At 45.0% G+C, this 21017-nt stretch overlaps 1 protein-coding gene across 7 annotated transcripts in view; it reads left to right on the top strand.

Moving 5' to 3' along the window:
• LOC137384622 (cilia- and flagella-associated protein 54-like) overlaps positions 1 to 21017 on the top strand; it is a 712374-nt gene that overhangs the window by 669658 nt on the left and 21699 nt on the right. For 6 of the 7 annotated variants that reach the window (XM_068058759.1, XM_068058757.1, XM_068058761.1 and 3 more), the window contains one exon: positions 19812 to 19886. The exons of the other annotated variant lie outside the window; for it this stretch is intronic. In XM_068058759.1, coding sequence (XP_067914860.1) covers positions 19812 to 19886 — 75 coding nt within the window. The remainder of the gene's footprint in view (positions 1 to 19811; positions 19887 to 21017) is intronic. 7 annotated transcript variants of the gene reach the window in all.

Genomic DNA, 21017 nt, shown 5'->3' with positions numbered 1-21017 from the left:
TGGAGAATGCACCAGAATGTCATGGCTGACTCAGCTGTGCTGGGATGGAGAAAAAGGGACAAAAGGGAAATAGTGGTAGGGGATTCTATGGTTAGAGGAACAGATAGGCGTTTCTGTGGTCGCAGACGTGATTCCAGGATGGTATGTTGTCTTCCTGGTGCAAGGGTCTTGGATATCACTGAGCGGCTACAAAGTATTCTGGAGGGTGAGGGTGCACAGCTGGAGGTCGTGGTCCATGTTGGTACCAATGACATAGGTAGAAAGAGGGATGAAGTCCTGCAAAAAGAATTTAGGGAGCTAGGTAGCAGATTAAAAAGTAGGACCTCAAGGGTTGTAATGTCTGGGTTTTTTCCGGTGCCACGGGCTAGTGAGTATATTAATAGGAGGTTAGAGCAGATGAATGCACAGTTGAGGAGATAGTGCAGGAGGGAGGGCTTTAGTTTCCTGGATCACTGGGCCTGTTTCTGGCGAAGGTGGGATCTTTATAAGAAGGACGGGTTGCACCTGAACCGGAATGGGACCAGCATCCTTGCTGGGAGGTTTGCTAGTGCTGTTGGGGGTGGGGGGTTAAACTAATTTGGCAGGGGGATGGGATACAGAGTGGAAACACAGTAAGGGGGCGTTCTACAATCAAATATAAATGAGAAGCTAAGTCAGTCTGGAGGACAGAGTAAATGTAGACCTGTTAAGGCTCAAGCAAATAATGCAAGGCTGCATTTTATCTATTTTAATGCAAGGAGTCTTACTAGCAAGGCAGATGAATTGAGGGATAAAAACAAGAAATGCTGGAACCACTCAGCAGGTCTGGCAGCATCTGTGAAAAGAGAAGCAGAGTTAACGTTTTGGGTCAGTGACCCTTCTTTGGAAAACTGAGCTGGGTTATGGTCTTCTCTCCTTCCTTGAGAATTCTCTCCTTGGAAGTTCTCTTCACTCCTTGGAAGTAGCACTGGAACAAAGAATGCTCGACATATCCCACAAAAAGACAGGCATAACTAGGACCCATGCGGGTACCCATAGCGACACCTCTTACTTGAAGGAAGTGCGTGGAGTTGAAGGAGAAGTTGTTCAATGTGAGAACAAGTTCAGCCAGGCGGAGGAGGGTGGTGGTGGATGGGGACTGGTAGGGCCTCTGTTCCAGGAAGAAGCGGAGAGCCCTCAAACCATCCTGGTGGGGGTTGGAGGTGTAGAGCGATTGGACGTCCATAGTGAAGAGAAGGCGGTTGGGACCAGGAAACTGGAAATTGTCAAAATGACGTAGGGTGTCCTTCAAGTAAAAGGTGTCGCTATGGGTACCCGCATGGGTCCTAGTTATGCCTGTCTTTTTGTGGGATATGTCAAGCATTCTTTGTTCCAGTGCGACTCAGGCCCCCTCCCCCAACTCTTTTTCCGGTACATTGATGACTGTATCGGTGCCGTATCCTGCTCCCGCCCCGAACTGGAAAACTTTATCAACTTTGCTTCCAATTTCCACCCTTCTCTCACCTTTACATGGTCCATCTCTGACACTTCCCTTCCCTTCCGCGACTTCTCTGTCTCCATCTCTGGGGATAGGTTGTCTGCTAATATCCATTATAAGCCCACCGACTCCCACAGCCACCTCGACTACACTTCTTCACACCCTACCTCCTGTAAGGACTCCATTCCATTCTCCCAGTTTCTCCGTCTCCGACGCATCTGCTCTGATGATGCTACCTTCCATGACAGTGCTTCTGATATGACCTTTTTCCTCAACCGAGGATTCCCCCCCCACTGTGGTTGACAGGGCCCTCAACTGTGTCCGACCTATTCCCCGCACCTCTACCCTCACCCCTTCCCCTCCCTCCCAGAACCTTGACAGGGTTCCCCTTGTCCTCACTTTTCACCCCATCAGCCTCCATATCCAAAGGATCATCCTCCGCCATTTCCGCCACTTCCAGCGTGATGCCATTACCAGTCGCATCTTCCCCTCCCTTCCCTTGTCAGCATTCCGAAGGGATCGTTCCCTCCGCGACACCCTGGTCCACTCCTCCATTACCCCCACCACCTCGTCCCCGTCCCTTGGCACCTTCCCCTGCAATCGCAGGAGGTTAATACCTGCCCATTTACCTCCTCTCTCCTCACTATCCCAGGCCCCAAACACTCCTTTCAGGTGAAGCAGCGATTTACTTGTACTTCTTTCAATGTAGTATACTGTATTCGCTGCTCACAGTGTGGTCTCCTCTACATTGGGGAGACCAAGCGCAGACTGGGCGACCGCTTTGCGGAACATCTCCGCTCAGTCCGCAAGCAGGACCCTGAGCATCCAGTTGCTTGCCATTTCAACACTCCCCCCTGCTCTCATGCTCACACCTCTGTCCTGGGATTGCTGCAGTGTTCCAATGAACATCAACGCAAGCTCGAGGAACAGCATCTCATCTACCGATTGGGCACACTACAGCCTGCCGGACTGAACATTGAGTTCAATAATATCAGAGCATGACAGCCCCCTATTTTACTTTCATTTTTAGTTATTTTTTCTTCCTTTTTTTTACATTCTTTTTTACATTTTTTACAATTTTTTTTTGCATTTATTTCATTTCATCTTAGTTTGTTCAGTTTGCTTACCCACTGTTTTTTTTCAGGTATGCACTTGCTGCTGTTCAATATTCAGTGTATTAACACCTAATCTGTACTAATGCTTTGTCTTTCAACACACCATCAACATATTGTCTGCCTTTGCTCCGTGACCTTTTGGTCAGCTATGTGGCCTGGTCCAATCTAGTCCTCCTTTGTTATCTCTTGCCCCACCCCCACCTCACTTGCTTTTTACCTGTGACTTTTCTAATATTTGTCAGTTCCGATGAAGGGTCACTGACCTGAAACGTTAACTCTGCTTCCCTTTTCACAGATGCTGCCAGACCTGCTGAGTGGTTCCAGCATTTCTTGTTTTTATTTCAGATTTCCAACATCCGCAGTATTTTGCTTTTAGATGAATTGAGGGCGTTGATTAATACATGGGAATATAATATTATTACTATCAGTGAGACATGGTTGAGGGAAGGGCAGGACAGGCAACTTAATATCCCAGGGTATAGAATCTTCAGATGTGATGGGGAGGGGGTAAAAGAGGAGGTGGCATTGCACTGTTGATCAAGGAGTCAATTACTGCAATAAGGAGGGATGATATCTTAGAAGGTTCCTTTAATGAGGCCATATGGGTAGAACTTAAAAACAAAAAGAGGGCTATCACTTAGCTGGGCGTGTACTACAGGCCTCCGAACAGTCAGGCAGTGATAGAGGAGCAGATATGTAGGCAAATCTCAGGCAAGGTCAAAAATAATAGGGTAATAATAGTAAGGGACTTCAATTTCCCCTATATTAGAGGGGATAGTATTCGTGCAAAAAGCTTAAAGGGGGCGGAATTCTTCAAGTGCATTCAGGAGAGCTTGTTGAGCCAGCACGTAGAGTGTCCTACAAGAGAAGGGGCGGTACTGGACTTAATCCTGGGGAATGAAGCCGGACAATTGGTAGAAGTGGCGGGGGGAGCATTTCGGGGATAGTGACAGTAACTCTGTAAGATTTAAGGTAGTTATGGAAAAGCACATAGAGGGGCCAGGAATATGAGTACTGAATTGGGGGAAGGCAGATTTCAGTGGCACAGTGGTTAGCACCACAGCCTCACAGCTCCAGCGACCCGGGTTCAATTCTGGGTACTGCCCGTGTGGAGTTTGCAAGTTCTCCCTGTGTCTGCGTGGGTTTTCTCCGGGTGCTCCGGTTTCCTCCCACAGCCAAAAGACTTGCAGGTTGGTAGGTAAATTGGCCATTATCAATTGCCCCTAGTATAGGTAGGTGGTAGGGAAATATAGGGACAGGTGGGGATGTGGTAGGAATATGGATTAGTGTAGGATTAGTATAAATGAGTGGTTGATGGTCGGCACAGACTCGGTGGGCCGAAGGGCCTGTTTCAGTGCTGTATCTCAAAATAAAATATAAAAAACAGGATCTGGCCAAAGTGAACTGGGAGCAGCTTCTTATAGGAAAGTCTACATCAGACCAGTAGGAGTCATTTAGAAAGGAAATGGCAAGAGTTCAGGTCTAGCATGTTCCCGTAAAGGTGAAGAGTAGGACCAATAAGTCCAGGGAACCCTGGATGTCAAAGGATATAGAGGATTGGATAAGGTCAAAAAAGGAGGCGTATAGCAGATTCGGAGCGCTGAAAACAACAGAGGCCCGAGAGGAGCATAGAAAGTGTAGGGGAGCACTTAAAAAAGTAATTAGGAGAGCAAAGAGGGGGCATGAAAAATCACTGGCAGGCAAGATAAAGGAAAATCCCAAGGCATTTTATAAGTATGTTAGGGGAAAGAGGATAACCAGGGAAAAAATGGGGCCCATTAAGGATCTAAGAGGCAATCTATGTGTGGAGCGGGAGGACATAGGTGAGGTTTTGAATGATTACTTTTCATCTGTGTTCACTATGGAGAAGGATGAGGTAGGTGTAGTGATCAGGGAGGGGGATTGTGATATACTTGATCAAATTAACATTGAAAAGAAGGAGGTATTAGCAGTATTACAGGGCTTTTTAAAATTCATTCATGGGATGTGGGCGTCACTGGCTATGCCACCATTTATTGCCCATCCCTAATTGCCCTTGAGAAGGTGGTGGTGAGCTGCCTTCTTTGAACCGCTGCAGTCCATGTGAGGTAGGTGTACCCACAGTGCTGTTAGGAATGGAGTTCCAGAATTTTGACCCAGCGACAGTGAAGGAACGGCGATATTGTTTCAAGTCAGGATGGTGTGTGACTTGGACGGGACCTTGCAGGTGGTGGTGTTCCCGTGCATCTGCTACTCTTGTCCTTCAAGGTGGTAGAGGTCGCGGGTTTGGAAGGTGCTGTCTAAAGAGCCTTGGTGCTTGGCTGCAGTGCATCTTGTAGATGGTACACACTGCTGCCACTGTGCGTCGGTGGTGGAGGGAGTGAATGCTTGTGGATGGTGTGCCAATCAAGCGGACTGCTTTGTCGAGCTTCTTGAGTGTTGTTGGAGTTGCACCCATCCAGGCAAGTGGATCACACTCCTGACTTGTGCCTTGTAGATGGTGGACAGGCTTTGGGGAGTCAGGAGGTGAGTTACTCACTGCAGGATTCCTAGCCTCTGACCTGCTTGTGTAGCCACGGTATTTATATGGCTACTCCAGTTCAGTTTCTGGTCAATGGTAGCCCCTAGGATGTTGATAGTGGGGGATTCAGCGATCGTAATGCCATTGAATGTCAAGGGGAGATGGTTAGATTCTCTCTTGTTGGAAATGGTCATTGCGTGGCACTTGTGTGTCACGCATGTTACTTGCCACTTATCAGCCCAAGCCTGGATATTGTCCAGGTCTTGCTGCATTTCTACACTGACTGCTTCAGTATTTGAGGAGTCACGAATGGTGCTGAACATTGTGCAATTATCAGCGACCATCCCCACTTCTGACCTTATGATTGAAGGAAGGTCATTGATGAAGCAGATGAAGATGGTTGGGCCTAGGAAACTACCCTGAGGAACGCCTACAGTGATGTCCTGGAGCTCACATGATTGACCTCCAACAACCATAGCCATCTTCCTTTGCGCTAGGTATGACTCTAGCCAGCAGAGAGTTTTCCCCCTGATTCCTATTTGACTCCAGTTTTGCTAGGGCTCCTTGATGCCATACTCGGTCAAATGCTGCCTTGATGTCAAGGGCAGTCACTCTCACCTGACCTCTTGAGTTCAGCTCTTTTGTCCATGTTTGAACCAAGGCTGTAATGAGGTCAGGTGCTGAATGGCCCTGTCGGAACCCAAACTGAGCATCACTGAGCAGGTTATTGCTAAGCAAGTGCTGCTTGATGACACTGTTGATGACACATTCCATCACTTTGCTGATGATCGAGAGTAGACTGATGGGGCGTTAATTGGCTGGGTTGGACTTGTTCTGCCTTTTGTGTACAGGACATACCTGGGCAATTTTCCACATTGCAGGGTAGATGCCAGTATTGTAGCTATACTGGAACAGCTTGGCTAGAGGTGCGATAAGTTCTGGAGCACAGGTCTTCAGTACTATTGCCGGAATATTGTCAGGACCCATAGCCTTTGTCGTTTCTTGATATCACGCGGAGTGAATTGAATTGGCTGAAGACTGGCACCTGTGATGCTGGGGACTTCAGGAGGAGGCCAAGATGGATCATCAACTTGGCACCTATGGCTGAAGATGGTTGCAAATGCTTCAACCTTACTTTTCGCACTGATGTGCTGGGCTCCCCCATCATTGAGGATGGGGATATTTGTGGAGCCACCTCCTCCAGTTAGTTGTTTAATTGCCCATCACCATTCACAGCTGGATGTGGCAGGACTGCAGAGCTTAGATCTGATCCGTTGTTTATGGGGTCGCTTAGCTCTGTCTATTGCACGCTGCTTATGCAGTTTGGCATGCCAGTAGTCCTGGGTAATAGCTTCACCAGGTTGACACCTCATTTTGAGGTATGCCTGGTGCTGCTCCTGGCATGCCCTCCTGCACTCTTCATTGAACCAGGGTTTAATAAAGGTGGATAAATCCCCAGGCCCAGATGAGATGTTTCCCAGGCTGCTACGTGAGGCAAGGGAGGTGATAGCAGGGGCTCTGACACAAATTTTCAGATCCTCTCTGGCCACAAGAGAGGTGCCAGCGGACTGAAGGACAGCGAATGTGGTACCATTATTCAAGAAGGGTAGCAGGGATAAACCAGGTAATTATAGGCCTGTGAGTCTACCGCCAGTGGTCGGGAAATTATTGGAACAAATTCTGAGAGACACGATTAATCGCCACTTGGAAAGGCAGGGTTTGATCAGGGATAGTCAGCATGGCTTTGTCAGGGGCAGATCGTGTCTAACAAATTTGATTGAATTATTCGAGGAGGTGACTAGAGGTGTCAATGAGGGTAAAGTAGTCGATGTCGTCGACATGGACTTCAGCAAGGCTTTTGATAAGGTCCCGCATGGGAGCTTGGTTAAGAAGGTAAGATCCCATGGGATCCAGGGTAATTTGGCAAATTGGATTCAAAATTGGCTTCGTGGAAGGAGGCAGAGGGTGATGGTTGAGGGTTGTTTTTGCGAATGGAGGCCTGTGGCCAGTGGGGCACCACAGGGATTGGTGATGGGACCCTTACTGTTTGTAGTTCACATTAATGATTTAGACGTGAATAAAGGAGGTATGATCAGTAAGTTCGCAGACGACACGAAAATTGGTGGTGTCGTAAATAGTGAGGAGGAAAGCCTTGGATTACAGGACGATATAGATGGGCAGAGAGTGTGGCAAATGGAGTTTAACCCTGAGAAGTGTGAGGTGATGCACTTTGGGAGGGCTAACAAGGCAAGAGAATATACAATGGATGGTAGGACCCTAGGGACTACAGAGGGTCAGAGGGACCTTGGCATGCTTGTACCTAGATCACTGAAGGCAGCAGCACAGGTAGATAAGGTGGTTAGGAAGGCATATGGGATACTTGCCTTTATTAGCCGAGGCATAGAATATAAGAGCACGGAGGTTATGATGAAGCTATATAAAATGCTGGTTAGGCCGCAGCTGGAGTACTGTGTACAGTTCTGGTCACCACACTATAGGAAGGATGTGATTACAATGGAGAGGGTGCAGAGGAGGTTCACCAGAATGTTGCCTGGGCTGGAACATTTCAGCTATGAAGAGTGACTGGATAGGCTTGAGTTGTTTTCCTTGGAGTAGAGAAGGCTGAGGGGGGACCTGATTGAGGTATACAAAATTATGAGGGGCATTGATAGGATAGATCGGAAGAAACTTTTTCCCTTAGCAGAGAGGTCAATAACTAGGGGGAATGGATTTAAGGTAAGGAGCAGGAGGTTTAGAGGGGAGTTGAGGAAAAATGTTTTCACCCAGAGGGTGGTTGGAATCTGGAACACACTGCCTGAAGGGGTGGCAGAGGCAAGAACACTCACGACATTTAAGAAGTATTTAGATGAGCACTTGAAACGGCATAACATACAAGGCTACAGGCCAAGTGTGGGGAAGTGGGATTAGTTTTGGACGGGTGCTTGATGGTCAGCGCAGGCTCGTTGGGCCGAAGGGCCTGCTTCTTGTGCTGTAAAACTCTATGACTCTAATTTGAAGAATGGTGTGCTTACAACTGAGGCAGGAGGAGTGCATTGTTTGTTCTAGTTCCACTTCTCCGTGGGACACAACATATATTTAAATTTTTTCCCACTGACCATTACTGTCAATCATAGGCTATATTTTTATCCCAGAATAAAACACACTAACCAGGTTTCTTTAATAAACAACAAAATTATCAGTTTATTGAAAACAAATCTTAACTAGTAATAGAGTAAACCATAAACACGTGTATTGAAATATTAAAGTTCCACTTTTACCTTAGCCCCTCACACTCACACACACGTACACACAGGTTAACTGGAAAAATAAAGGGATTTTTCTTTTTCGAGCTCTATTACAGACTGAATACTTAGGCTGAATACTCATTCTTGAAGAAACAGCAAATGAGATATGTTGTGTTCCAAAACTGGCATACAGTCTGGCCTCCAAGGATATGTAGACGGGTCACTGGGATCTTTTAGAACAGTTCTTTTCAGGCAGCGTTGAGAATTAATTTAGCAGGCTTTTCTTCAAAGATGGGAGATGAGATGAGTTAACACAGTGGACTTCTCAGGGTCTTTACAGAGGTGGCGGAAAACTGAAATAAGAACAAGAAATGCTGGAACCACTCAGCAGGTCTGGCAGCATCTGTGGAAAGAGAAGCAGAGTTAACGTTTTGGGTCAGTGACCCTTCTTCGGAAAACTGAGCTGGGTTATGGTCTTCTCTCCTTCCTTGAGAATTCTCTCCTTGGAAGTTCTCTTCACTCCTTGGAAGTAGTCTTCCTATTTATACAGGTCAACCCTAACTCAAAACAATTCAAAAGTGAAACTGACAACAGGAGGTCAACCTTTTGACCTCCATCAATCTTGACCTGTCACTTCTTTGTAAACAACTTCTCCAGTCGTCTAAAGTTCTCCGTTGTTTATTGAGCTGCAAGTTAGGTGGTTTCCAGAAAGGCTTGTTGTTGCTGCAAGTCAGGTGGTTTCCCGGAAAGGCTTGCTTTCCTCGCAAGACCTCTCAGTGCTCCTTTTACAAAACATTTCCGGGGAATACAGTCCCTGTCCCATGGCACCTTCCCCTGCAATCGCAGGAGGTGTAATACCTGCCCATTTACCTCCTCTTTCCTCACTATCCCAGGCCCCACACACTCCTTTCAGGTGAAGCAGCGATTTACTTGTACTTCTTTCAATGTAGTGTACTATATTCGCTGCTCACAATGTGGTCTCCTCTACATTGGGGAGACCAAGCGCAGACTGGGTGACCACTTTGCGGAACACCTATGCTCAGTCCGCAAGCAGGACCCTGAGCTTCCGGTTGCTTGCCATTTCAACACTCCCCCCTGCTCTCATGCTCACATCTCTGTCCTGGGATTGCTGCAGTGTTCCAGTGAACATCAACGCAAGCTCGAGGAACAGCATCTCATCTACCGATTAGGCACACTACAGCCTGCCGGACTGAACATTGAGTTCAATAATTTCAGAGCATGACAGCCCCCCCATTTTACTTTTATTTTTAGTTATTATTTCGTTTTTTCTTTTTTACATTTTTTACAATCTTTTTTTTGCATTTATTTCATTTCATCTTAATTTGTTCAGTTTGCTTACCCACTGTTTTTTTTCATGTTTGCACTTGCTGCTGTTCAATATTCATTCTGTTAAAACCTTATCTGTACTAATGCTTTGTCTTTCAACACACCATTAACATATTGTTTGCCTTTGCTCCATGACCTTCTGGTCAGCTATGTGGCCTTGTCCAATCTACACCTCCTTTGTTATCTCTTGCCCCACCCCCACCTCACTTGCTTATAACCTGTGACATTTCTAATATTTGTCAGTTCCGAAGAAGGGTCACTGACCCGAAACGTTAACTCTGCTTCTCTTTCCACAGAGTGGTTCCAGCATTTTTTGTTTTTATTTCAGATTTCCAGCATCCGCAGTATTTTGCTTTTATTTACCTTACCAATTCTCTTGACCACTCTATATGGACCACTGAACCGTGCTTTCAACGGTTCACTCTGTAAAGGCAGTAATACTAACACCTCATCCTCTGTTGAAATGTTCGGGTTTCGGCATCCTTTTTTCATAGTTGTTTGAGAAACTTGAAAGTGTTCCTGAGCCACATTGCAAGCTTGTATGAGCTGTTCCTCGAACATGGATACATAATCTAGCACAGAAGCTTCACCCCTGTCTTCTAAAAATCTTTCTTTAATTAGTTTTAGAGGGCCTCTTATCTCATGTCAATAAACTAATTCAAAAGGACTAAAACCGGTAGACTCATTAGGTGAATCCCTAGTGGCAAACAAAAGAAATTTAGCCCTTTATCTCAATCATGGAGATATTCATGACAGTATGCCCTGACCATCGTTTTGAGGGTCTGATGGTACCTTTCTAAAGCTCCTTGTGTCTGTGGATGGTATGCTGAAGACTTTAACTGTATTATATCCAAATTACCCATAACTTCCTGAAAAATTTTAGACATAAAATTGGAACCGCAATCCGACTGAATCTCAATCAGTAATACATATCCAGTGAAAAACTGGGTTAACTTCTCGACCACTACCTTAGCAGAAATTGTTCTAAAGGGAATGGCCTCTGGGAACTGAGTAGCCATAACAATGATAGTGAGTATATATTGGTGTCCTGCTTTAGTTTTCAGTTAAGGTACTACACAGTCTACCAACACCCTACTAAATGGTTGCCCAATAAGTGGTATGGGAATTAGAGTTGCCACTTTTATGGCAGGTTGCAGTTTTCCCACAATCTGGCACATATGGTACATTTTACAAAGCTGCAGCACGTCCTTGGAAAGACCTGGCCAGTAAAAATGTCAACTTTTATGTGATTTGGTCTTTCGGATCCCACAAGTCCCGCTATAGAAAATTCATGCACTATCCTTAATATTACCGGGCAATACTTGGGCGGTACTACTATCTGATGAACGACCGTCCATTCTTCATCTGCAGGTCTATGAGGAGGTCTCCTCTTCCTCATGAGAATCCCATTTTTAACTTCATAGCCTTATGGAACTCCTTTTGCCTTAACTTCTGTTGGAGCTGATTTTGCCACTTTATTTAACTCTGGATTGGCTTGCTGAGCCTTGATCGGAGAAGAGATATTAAACATTTCCTTCGGATTATTAAAATCCTCCAGAAAAGTTTCAGATATTCTACTATCTGATGGTGTCAGTTTTACATCTGACAAGGGGCGGCACAGTGGCGCAGTGGTTAGCACCGCAGCCTCACAGCTCCAGCGACCCGGGTTCAATTCTGGGTACTGCCTGTGTGGAGTTTGCAAGTTCTCCCTGTGTCTGCGTGGGTTTCCTCCGGGTGCTCTGGTTTCCTCCCACATGCCAAAGACTTGCAGGTTGATAGGTAAATTGGCCATTATAAATTGCCCCTAGTATAGGTAGGTGGTAGGGAAATATGTGGGGATGTGGTAGGAATATGGAATTAGTGTAGGATTAGTATAAATGGGTGGTTGATGGTCGGCACAGACTCGGTGGGCCGAAGGGCCTGTTTCAGTGCTGTATCTCTAAATAAATAAATAAGGGAACTTGTTCAGCCATTGCTTGGGTTACTACACATGAAGGAAAAATTCCTGGAACTTTTTCGTGTAACTGTTCTGCCTCTTTAACTTCACTTGGATTTTCCGTGACTACTGGAGAAGCTACTACTTTCGCTTTGGCCAAATCATTCCCCAGGAGTAGGTCAACTTCTTCTACTGGCAAACTATGGACAACTCCTACAGTTACCGTTCCAGACATTAGGTCAAACTCTAGGTGCACCCAATACAAAGGTACGGGTATACACTCCCCGCCAATACCATTCAATAAAACCTTAGTATTCAGTGCGCTCTCTGGTGGAAATATTATACCTTTCCCCAGCAAAAGAGTTTGGGTGGCACCTGTATTGGTTTGCCTGCCTCACTTGAGAAATAATGAGTTACTTTTCTTTTTGACAAGAATTCCCTATAACTCTCAGGTATCTTATTCACAATCCCTGCACGCATTGGTTTTCATATTTGGCCTTACAGCTGCATTCAGAGCTATAGCCTGATCTGCTGTGCTGTCGGTCAGGGCCCCTTTCTCAACATTGGCCTTGTGTACCCCAATAAGTCACATGGGTTTACCCCGCAACTTCCAGCATTCTGCACGAAGGTGTCCCACCTGTGATAATGATAATATTTTGGCTTGCAACCTCACTTGCACCATCAGTATCTTCCTTTCTGTCCTGAGGAGGAGATCCTGGGCATTCCCAGCTGTCCCTTCCTGTTCCTGGCTACTTGCCTTCCTTTCACTCTCCCACCTTCTATCCTTCTTGGGTTTATGGGAGTGACAGACAAAGGGTTTGGGCTTATAAACAAGCTCATAATCATCAACAATTTCCGCTGCCTGTCTGGCTATTGAAACCTTCTGGTTCTCTACATGGGTTCTTACTAACAGAGGGAGTGAATTTTAAAATTCTTCCAGGAGAATTAGTTCCCTAAGGTTCTCATAAGTGGCTTCCATCTTTAGTGCCCCTATCCAACAATCAAAAGTAATTTGCTTTACCTTCTCAAATTCTATAAGTCTGCCCAGACAATCTCCTGAGGTTCCAAAATGTCTGCCTGTAGGCTTCAGAGACTAACTCATACGCAGCGAGAATAGCCTTTTTTGCCATCTCATAATCTGCAGAAGCCTCCTCAGAAAGCATGGCATAAACTTCATGTGCTCTGCCCATCAACCTGCTTTGCATAAGCAGTGTGCAGCTTTCCTTTGGCCACTTCATCTGTTTGGCTATCTTTTCAAAAGAAATGAAAAATGCCTCTACGTCCCTTTCCTCAAACTTAGGGAGGGCTTGCACAAATTTAAACAGCTCGACACTGGGTCCTGGGCTGGAGCCGGATCTTTGCTCACCAGAACTTACCTTGGAGCCAAGGCCACTCTTTTGTCTTAGTTCCATCTTTTTTCATTCAAATTCCTTTCCTTCTCTTTCTCTTTCTTTTTCCTCAAGTTCAAGTTTCTTCATTGTCAATTCTCTTTCAAGTTCAAGTTCTTTCAATTCCTTTTCCTCCTTTTTTTGTTCAAGCTCAAGCTGTAACTGAAATTTAGCTCATTCAACTGCACTACCCTCTGTTTGCTTTTCGTCTTCTTCCAATTGCAAATGTTGTGCTATTATTTCAAGTATGACTGCTTTATTTGGTTTTAACCCTAACCCTAACTTCAATTTTGCTGCCAATGCTGTTAGCTTAACCTTGGCTAAGTTCCTCAAATCACTCAGGGATACATCCTTCATCCCCAGAAAAGTCTTAGCAACTGTAAAAGACATTCCGGTGGTGTAGATTTTTTATCCCAGAATAAAACACACCAAACAGGTTTCTTTAATAAACAACAAAATTATCATATTATTATAAAACAAGTCTGAACCAGTAATGAAGTAAAGCATAAACACACAGATTGAAATATTAAAGTTCCCTTTTTACCTTAGCCTCTCACACTCACACATACACCAGTTAACCAGAAAAATAAAGGGATTTTTGTTTTTCGAGCTCTATTACAGACAAAAAACACTTGGACTGAATACTTGCTTATTCTTGAAGAAACAGCAGCAGAGATATGCTGTGTTCCAAAATTAACATACAGTCTGGACTCCAAGTACACGTAGATGGGTCACTGGGATCTTTTAGAACAGCTATTTTCTGGCGGCATTGAGAATTAATTTAGCAGGATTTTCTTCAAAGACAGGAGTCGAGATGAGTTGACACAGCGCACTTCTCAGGGTCCTTTAGAGAAGTGCTGGAAAGCTGAGCTGGGTTGTGGTCTTCTCTCCTTCCTTGGGAATTCTCTTCTCTCCTTGGAAGTTTCCTTCCTATTTATACAGTTCAATCCTAACTCAAAACAATTCAAAAGTGAAACCGACAACATGAGGTCAACCTTTTGACCTCCGTCAATTTTGACCTGTCACTTCTTTGTAAACAACTTCTCCAGGTGTCTCCAAGTTCTCTGTTGTTTATTGAGCTGGAAGTCAGGTGGTTTCCCAGAAAGGCTTGCTTTGTTGCTGGAAGTCAAGTGGTTTCCCAGAAAGGCTTGTTTTCCTCACAAGACCTCTCAGTGTTCCTTTTAAGACATTTACAGGGACTGTTTTTCAAAGTCAAGTGGCCTTTACACAACCCCTTTGAAAACCCCAAAGTTTAACATTTCTTCAATCTTTCAAAAATGAATCCTCAAAAAATATATTTAACAAAACACAGAGGTACTTTCAAAACAATGTTAAGACTGATTAAAGTGACACTTAGGGGATGAATTTCTGTGGGGGTCTCCCACTTGTCCAGTGTAACTGTGACGAAGGAGCCGTGGAAGCCCTAGAGAACAGGCATAAATGGTCTTTACGTTGCTTATCTTTGTTTCCTGTGGGTGACCGAACATAGTTAGGGTGGACAAGCAGGATGTTCTCCTCTTTAGCAAATAGAATGCCTTTTTCTGAGTGGAAAAAAGTCGATAAAAATAATGATCCGTTGGAATTTCCAAATGTATTTCTGCTTTATTTGCTGAGATTTTTCTCGATTAGCAACTGAATGGAGGAACAGTCCTTATAAATGAAAGAGGAATTAGAGGTGTTTTGGCAGTGCATTCACCACTGGCCCCCTCTCTCCTGCCATAGAACTGTGAGTTACCAGGCAAGCAGTGCCACATGGTGAAACTTTTAACTTTCAGTGCTACTTACACCCTTCATTGGTAGTTCATCTAACAAAGGGTAGAGACAGGAAATTGTTAGTCACTTATGTTATTTAAAGGCATCTCTTAAAGGGGAAGTGCACTCAGCTGCAATCAGCTTCATTGTGAACACCAGTAAAATGGCAGGCAGAAGAGATGATTAGGATGCCCCAGTTCTCAGATGCAGCATTAGAGGGGCTGGGGAAGGAGGTCATCAAGAACAGGGCCCTTATCTTTCCACTGTTATGATCCCCATGGAGATCAACAATCAAAAATAACTGAATTTACCGAACAGGCCCAATAAAAAAACAAATCGACAAGATTTCACCTTTATAATGTTTACTCCAACAATCAAACCAAAATCATCATAAATCAAACATGAAATAACAGATAAATCATGGTCACTATATATAGTTTACAGATTACATGATAATTATCAGATGCAACGTACAGATTTACTGGGCAGTCCACAAAGTTCTTCAAAATTCTGAACTTCTTCAGGTAGATTTCCAGCTTCTGTGCTCCATGATGCAGTCGGTGATTTAATGCCTTCCCATTGATAGCAAACATTGCAGTTTTCTCTTCAACGTTTCGGTCTTGTCGCTTCTCAACCCTCCTTGGTCCTGTTCATGACAGTCTTGATGACGTGGTTCCACCAGTATTTCTTTAAGTCTCTGAAAGCATTGCTGCACCTTGTATTTGCCAATTCCCAGCTTCCGGAATCAGGTTCTAGTCTCAGCAGCTTGGCTGCCATCTTGTACTCTTAGCTTGAAAGCTCTGTTCAGATGTCTCTGGTCAAATGGCTCTGTACCTTATCTGGTTCCAACTACTTCTGTCTCGCCAGAACCCTGAAGTTTTTAGTTTCACACTTATGTTAGGGACAGTCTCAAAAAAATGAGCTTTGAAACCAGAGTTAGTGCACCTTACAGAAGTCAACAAGTTAGCCGTTCAGACAATAGTCTGCTCAAGCTCCTCCACTGCTCTTGCAAACCATGGACTCCATCACACCACCCAGTGGCAAGAAGGTAGCTTCCTGGCAACAGTGGGTAAAGGTGGTAGAGCAGGTCAGGCCAGAAACATTGCTCCAAGGACCTGGCTGCAATGTAGAAGAAAGTTTAATGCCTGATAAGGTAACATTGATTCTTATATCTCTCATGACTCTCTGCTTAACCTTGGATTACCTTTATCCTCAACACTTCCCTCTCCATTTCCTATCACTTTCCTACAATCACTGTAGTATATTGCACTTACAGCTGTCCACACTATGGACTGAATTTAGTTGAGCCGGTGGGGCTCCCGGCGCTAGGCTGAAAAGGCAAGAGAATTTCCGTCTTGGCCCTTTGGAGCCCCCAACCTCCGCTGCGATTCAACAGTGCTCGGGCAATTAATTGCCTGGCACCAGCAGCCAATCAGATGGCCAGCAGCTCAGGAGTATCGGCAGTGCCACCAGGAGTGGCAGCCAATGCCAGTACTACAGAGGCTTGTGTCCAGGCCCAGCGCTGGTGCCCTGGACCAAAGGTGACGAGGCAGGGTTGCCAGGGCCAGTCCAGCAGGCCCCTGGCAATGGGGGAGGGTGGGGGAGTGGTGAAGGGTGGGCATTGAAGGCATTGTCAACAGAGGGGCAGCCTTTGTCACCGCGGGCCCTCCATGGGACACAGATTGCCCATAGAGGAGGCCCCCCCCCCACCAAGCCCACCTTGTTTTACTGGGTGACCTTTCTGCATGATGGAGGCACTCCCACTCCCCACTGCTAGTTTAATTCCAGCTGCAGAAGCAGGAAGAGGCCCTTACATGGCTAGTGATTGCCAATTAAGGGCCTCAATTGGCCTCGAGGCAGGCCTTTCCTGCCCCCAACTTAATTATGATGTGACAAGAAGCGATGGGCCCTCTACCCCCTCACCTTCCATTACAATTCTATTTAACCCCACCTTCTAGCCCATCTCCTGGGGGCCCATTAAATTTTGTCCTGTGACTTCCCTCAGCTCCTTACACCTGTGCCATTTTGCACACCCTATTTTACCCTGACATGCACATCCTCACAACCTCTCACCAGGCTAACATTAATATACTCCCTTCTTTCAGGAGAAGCTGGCACACAACTGTGGAGCAGGCAGCTGTAGGAGAAGGCCTGGCATTTATGCACCCATCCTGCCCTCTCTGGAAGATATCATATCGATACTAGGGCAGGGGCGTTCCGGGAGCATGATTTCTGTTGAGGTTGAAGGAGAAGTTCCACAGGAGTTTTTTCACCATTTCACTCTCTTGCCCTTCTCACTGAAATCTCACTCTCTCAAACTTTGCATGAGAAAGGGCTGTAGTCATTGCTTACACTTGCCATTGACGGCTAACCCTTGTCCCACACTTCCCTTCCAGATATTGAAACTCCAGGGGACTGGAGGAAGAGGAGGACATCTCTTCAGAACATGCAGCATTACTAAACATTACCCAAGTAAGCACCAACTCAGTGACTGGCACTATGTATAGTTTAGAGGCCAGAGTCATGAGATCTCCACTGGGAAATTCACCAAGCACAAAGTCTGAAGAAGCAAGGGCAGCTAGACAGCAATTTTCTGACAATGACAGGGAGCATGGAGGTCTCCAGCTCCAACTAGTGTAGGGTCTTTGGGTACTGTATTCAAACTATGGAGACAACCATGGAGCGAGCGCTCACTGCATTGGGACCCACAATGTTTTAGCTTCTGGTGGCAGCTTTGATGGATGCTGAGACCGCTGCTTTCTTGCCTCTGGGTTCCACCATCTTCTCTGGATTTCAGATCATTAAGGAGAATATGATAAGGGCTTTGAAGCATCTCATCACTCTTGCATTCTGTTCAGATGTACAGCAGCCCCACAGGAGTGGCATTAGTTCCATTTGAGAGGCAGATGCTGTCCTTCCCCATGTCAGCATGCCTGCTTCCTTGCCACACACTCAAATAGTACCCTTGTTAGTGCAAGATAGATAGCTAGGCCAGACTGTCCTGGCCATTGGAAGCTACAGCCTCTACAGTCAGAGCTACTTGAAGCTGCCCATCGCAGTCGTCTCAGGAGTCCTAAATGGAACGTCATCAGTCTTTCACCTGCCATACAAATCCACTTGGGGAGGACATTTTAGGAGTGCTGGAATAGATTTTCGAGTGCAGAAGACAGGCAATAAGGCTTTGCACAATCATAAATTTTAGTTCTCTATGCTCAGTATGGACTATTATTAACTGAAGAGTAATGAAGTATCTTGGTGTAGTAAATTGTTGAACTTGACATTCTTAGTCATATAAAGCCAACACCCATGAAGGTGGACTGTATTAGGGCATAAAGATGGTAGTTGTGAGCTTAGGATTAGTTGATTGAAGGACTGTTGGTGCATTGGGAAGAGAACTTTAATGAAAGTCTTTCATCAATGAGTTGCTGCCTGAGAGTTCTGGCAGAACTGCTGAACCTTGATATTCCCCTGCAGCCTCAGCTTTCCAATCCTCTTCTTTCTGTTCCTCAACTTCTTCCTGCTCTTGCAGCTCCATTACTTTCCCCCTTTCCAAAGCAGCACACAATGACAAATTTTGACTTTTGCTTTGGTTGAAGGTCACCTGCAGATCTTATGAGACATTGGAACCCTTATTTGAGGAGGCTGGTGGTCTGCTGTATGAACTCCTTGGTTCTGGTGTAACTCTCATTGTATACATGCTGTACCTCTGTGCCTGGGTTCCTGACAGGAGTCATGATCCTGTCCTCAATATTTCCTTTCTTTCAGGACTGGTACACCAGGCACTGACTTGTATAATTTGATGCCTAATCTGACAAGTTTCACAGTTAAATAGTAGAATCCCTTCTGATTGTAGCAGAGGGCTTAGACCCGTACAGGAGCAAGCAGAGTCACGTGGGCAGATGATGACCCCTACATCTAATCAAATGCAGCAATTCTTGCAAACCTCACCAGGTCTTTTCCTGCTTGGCAGCCTCCTTTTGGAAAGTGATGAAGTCCTGGCTTGTAGCAAATAATGTGTCTTTGACATCCTTGATTGGAGTGGGTTACTGATGTCACCTGCTAGTTGTTAGAAGGAGCGTGGGCATAAAAGTTCAGGGTCACAGGCACCATCACAGCCACAGGCAGTGTATAGATGTTCTGGTGCTGGGCTGTAATTCTTGTTTCAGCAAGTGGTAGAGATCAACCCCTGACTCCCAGAAGACTGGAGCTACCTGATGCACTGTAAAGCTGAGGTAGGAAATTCAGTTCCTGTTTAGTCTAATGGTGTCAGGTCTCCTCCACTCTTCCCGCCTTCATGCTCTTCTATCAACCTGTACAGCCCTCTGCTGCCTCTACTGCTTGCGCTCCTTTCTCAGCCGCAAAGAAACCAAACAGAATACCCATGCTCCAACAATGTTGGCAAGACAGTCTTTTGACTGCGTGCGGGACCTCCCAGAAATCACTCTCCGAGTGCAACTCAGCAAAACAGTAGCAAAAAAATCACCAAAACGTTATGGCAATGATTTCCTGGGCAAGGTCCAGAGAATCAGGCTTTTCCACAGAAGAATTTAGGAAACAGGCCATTATTTAGGTGCAGGACCCTCATTTTAATATTTAAATCTATGCTGTGCCCCAATAGCCACCTAAAAAAAACTCAAGACCAATATAGCAGCAACCCAGGCACAGGCACAAATCATCACGTGCAGTCTATCACACGTCTATCTGTCATCGTTGTTGGTTCATGCTTGAGAAAAGGGTGCAAAAATGGAAAATTTAGATCCAATAAAACCTAGGAATGAATCAAGAGATTATCAATATGGAAGTAAGTACTCACAACTGCGTTTAATTCTTTATAGATCATTATCTATTTAAACAAAGGGGCATTTTTCAAAAACCATAGGCTAAGCTTTTCTTTCTAACAGTATCAATTTGTCACTCGTTGCATTTAGAAAAATGAAGATCTACACTTTCCCAGTATGTTATTGACAGTTGATAAATAAACAAACTGCAGGTATATTAATCACATGTGATTTGACAGCCTATAACATTCTTTCCAGGTTGACCATTTTTAAATGCTTTCACCCATTTTACAGGATATGGTTCTGAATTTATGCAGAGAAATAAAAGAATTATTGTTTCCTGGATCAATCGTGAGGCCTGAGACAGAGGTATGGTCACCGCTAAACATTAGTACTTTTATTTGTCTCTTTACTAACGATTATTTCAGGAATTCATATTGAAGTTTGGGCAAATATGCCAATATTTTTCTTCTTAAAAGAAAATTGTAATTATCCTGACAGCTCAATGAATTTATTCAATGAGACACTGAGCCACATTAGATCAAAAAGTTCCCTGGTTGCATCTTCAGTTTATGCTGAATTAATTGAACTCATCTGGAGTGTCAGTATGGGTGCAATAGTTAGCTTCAAGCTTAGGATGGGAAAAATCACCCAAGGTTCCCATTCCCCATTGCTATCCAGTGACTCAGTCTGCAGGTTTGTGTTTTCCAAAGTTGGGTAAGTGGTGCAAATTTCAGGTCTGCACTAGATACTCTGTCTGGTTGGGAATAGATAGTTCATCTTCTAAGCAAACCCTATATCATCTAAAATCTGGAGTTCACCTTTGCTACCCAATATCTAGTCATATGATAATGTTACCAGGCATGATATTGCATGTTGTGTGTATTGAATACTGTAATCTCATACATAGCCCCAAGTGCCCTTTTCCTATCTTCTGGAAGGTGACTGATCAGTGGCATACTGAATGAGTTTATTTTACATGTAGTATGCAAATGAACATGATAAATCCAACAGCAACAACAAATTTTGTTGATACTGTGCCTTTAACGTAGTCGAACATCCCAAACCACTTCAGAGGAGCGTTATCAAACAAATTTGATACCAAGCCACAAAAAGAGATATTAGGACACATAACCAAAAGTTTGGTCAATGAGGTAGGTTTTAAGGAGCATTTTAAAGGAGGAGTGAGCAGTAGAGAGGCAGAGAGGTTTAGTGAGGGAGTTCCAGAGCTTAGGGCCCAGGCCGCCAACAGCTGAGCATTAAAATCAGGGATGTGCAAGAGGCCTTAATTGGAGGAGCGCAGAGAGTTGTAAGGCTGCAGGAGTTTACAGCGATAGGGAGAATGAGGTCAAGGAAGGATTTGAAAACAAGGTTGAGAATTTTAAAATTGAGGCATTACAGGATTGGGAGCTGTTGTAGATCAGTGAGCAAAGGGGTGATGGATGAATGGGACTTGGTGTGAGTCAGGATATGGGCAGCAGAGTTTTGGAGGAGCTCAGG

This window comes from Heterodontus francisci, chromosome 27 (assembly GCF_036365525.1).
Source record: "Heterodontus francisci isolate sHetFra1 chromosome 27, sHetFra1.hap1, whole genome shotgun sequence".
In the NCBI taxonomy this organism is placed as follows: domain Eukaryota; kingdom Metazoa; phylum Chordata; class Chondrichthyes; order Heterodontiformes; family Heterodontidae; genus Heterodontus; species Heterodontus francisci.
Note: the sequence above shows the minus strand (reverse complement) of the source record. Positions and strands in the feature narration are given on the sequence as shown.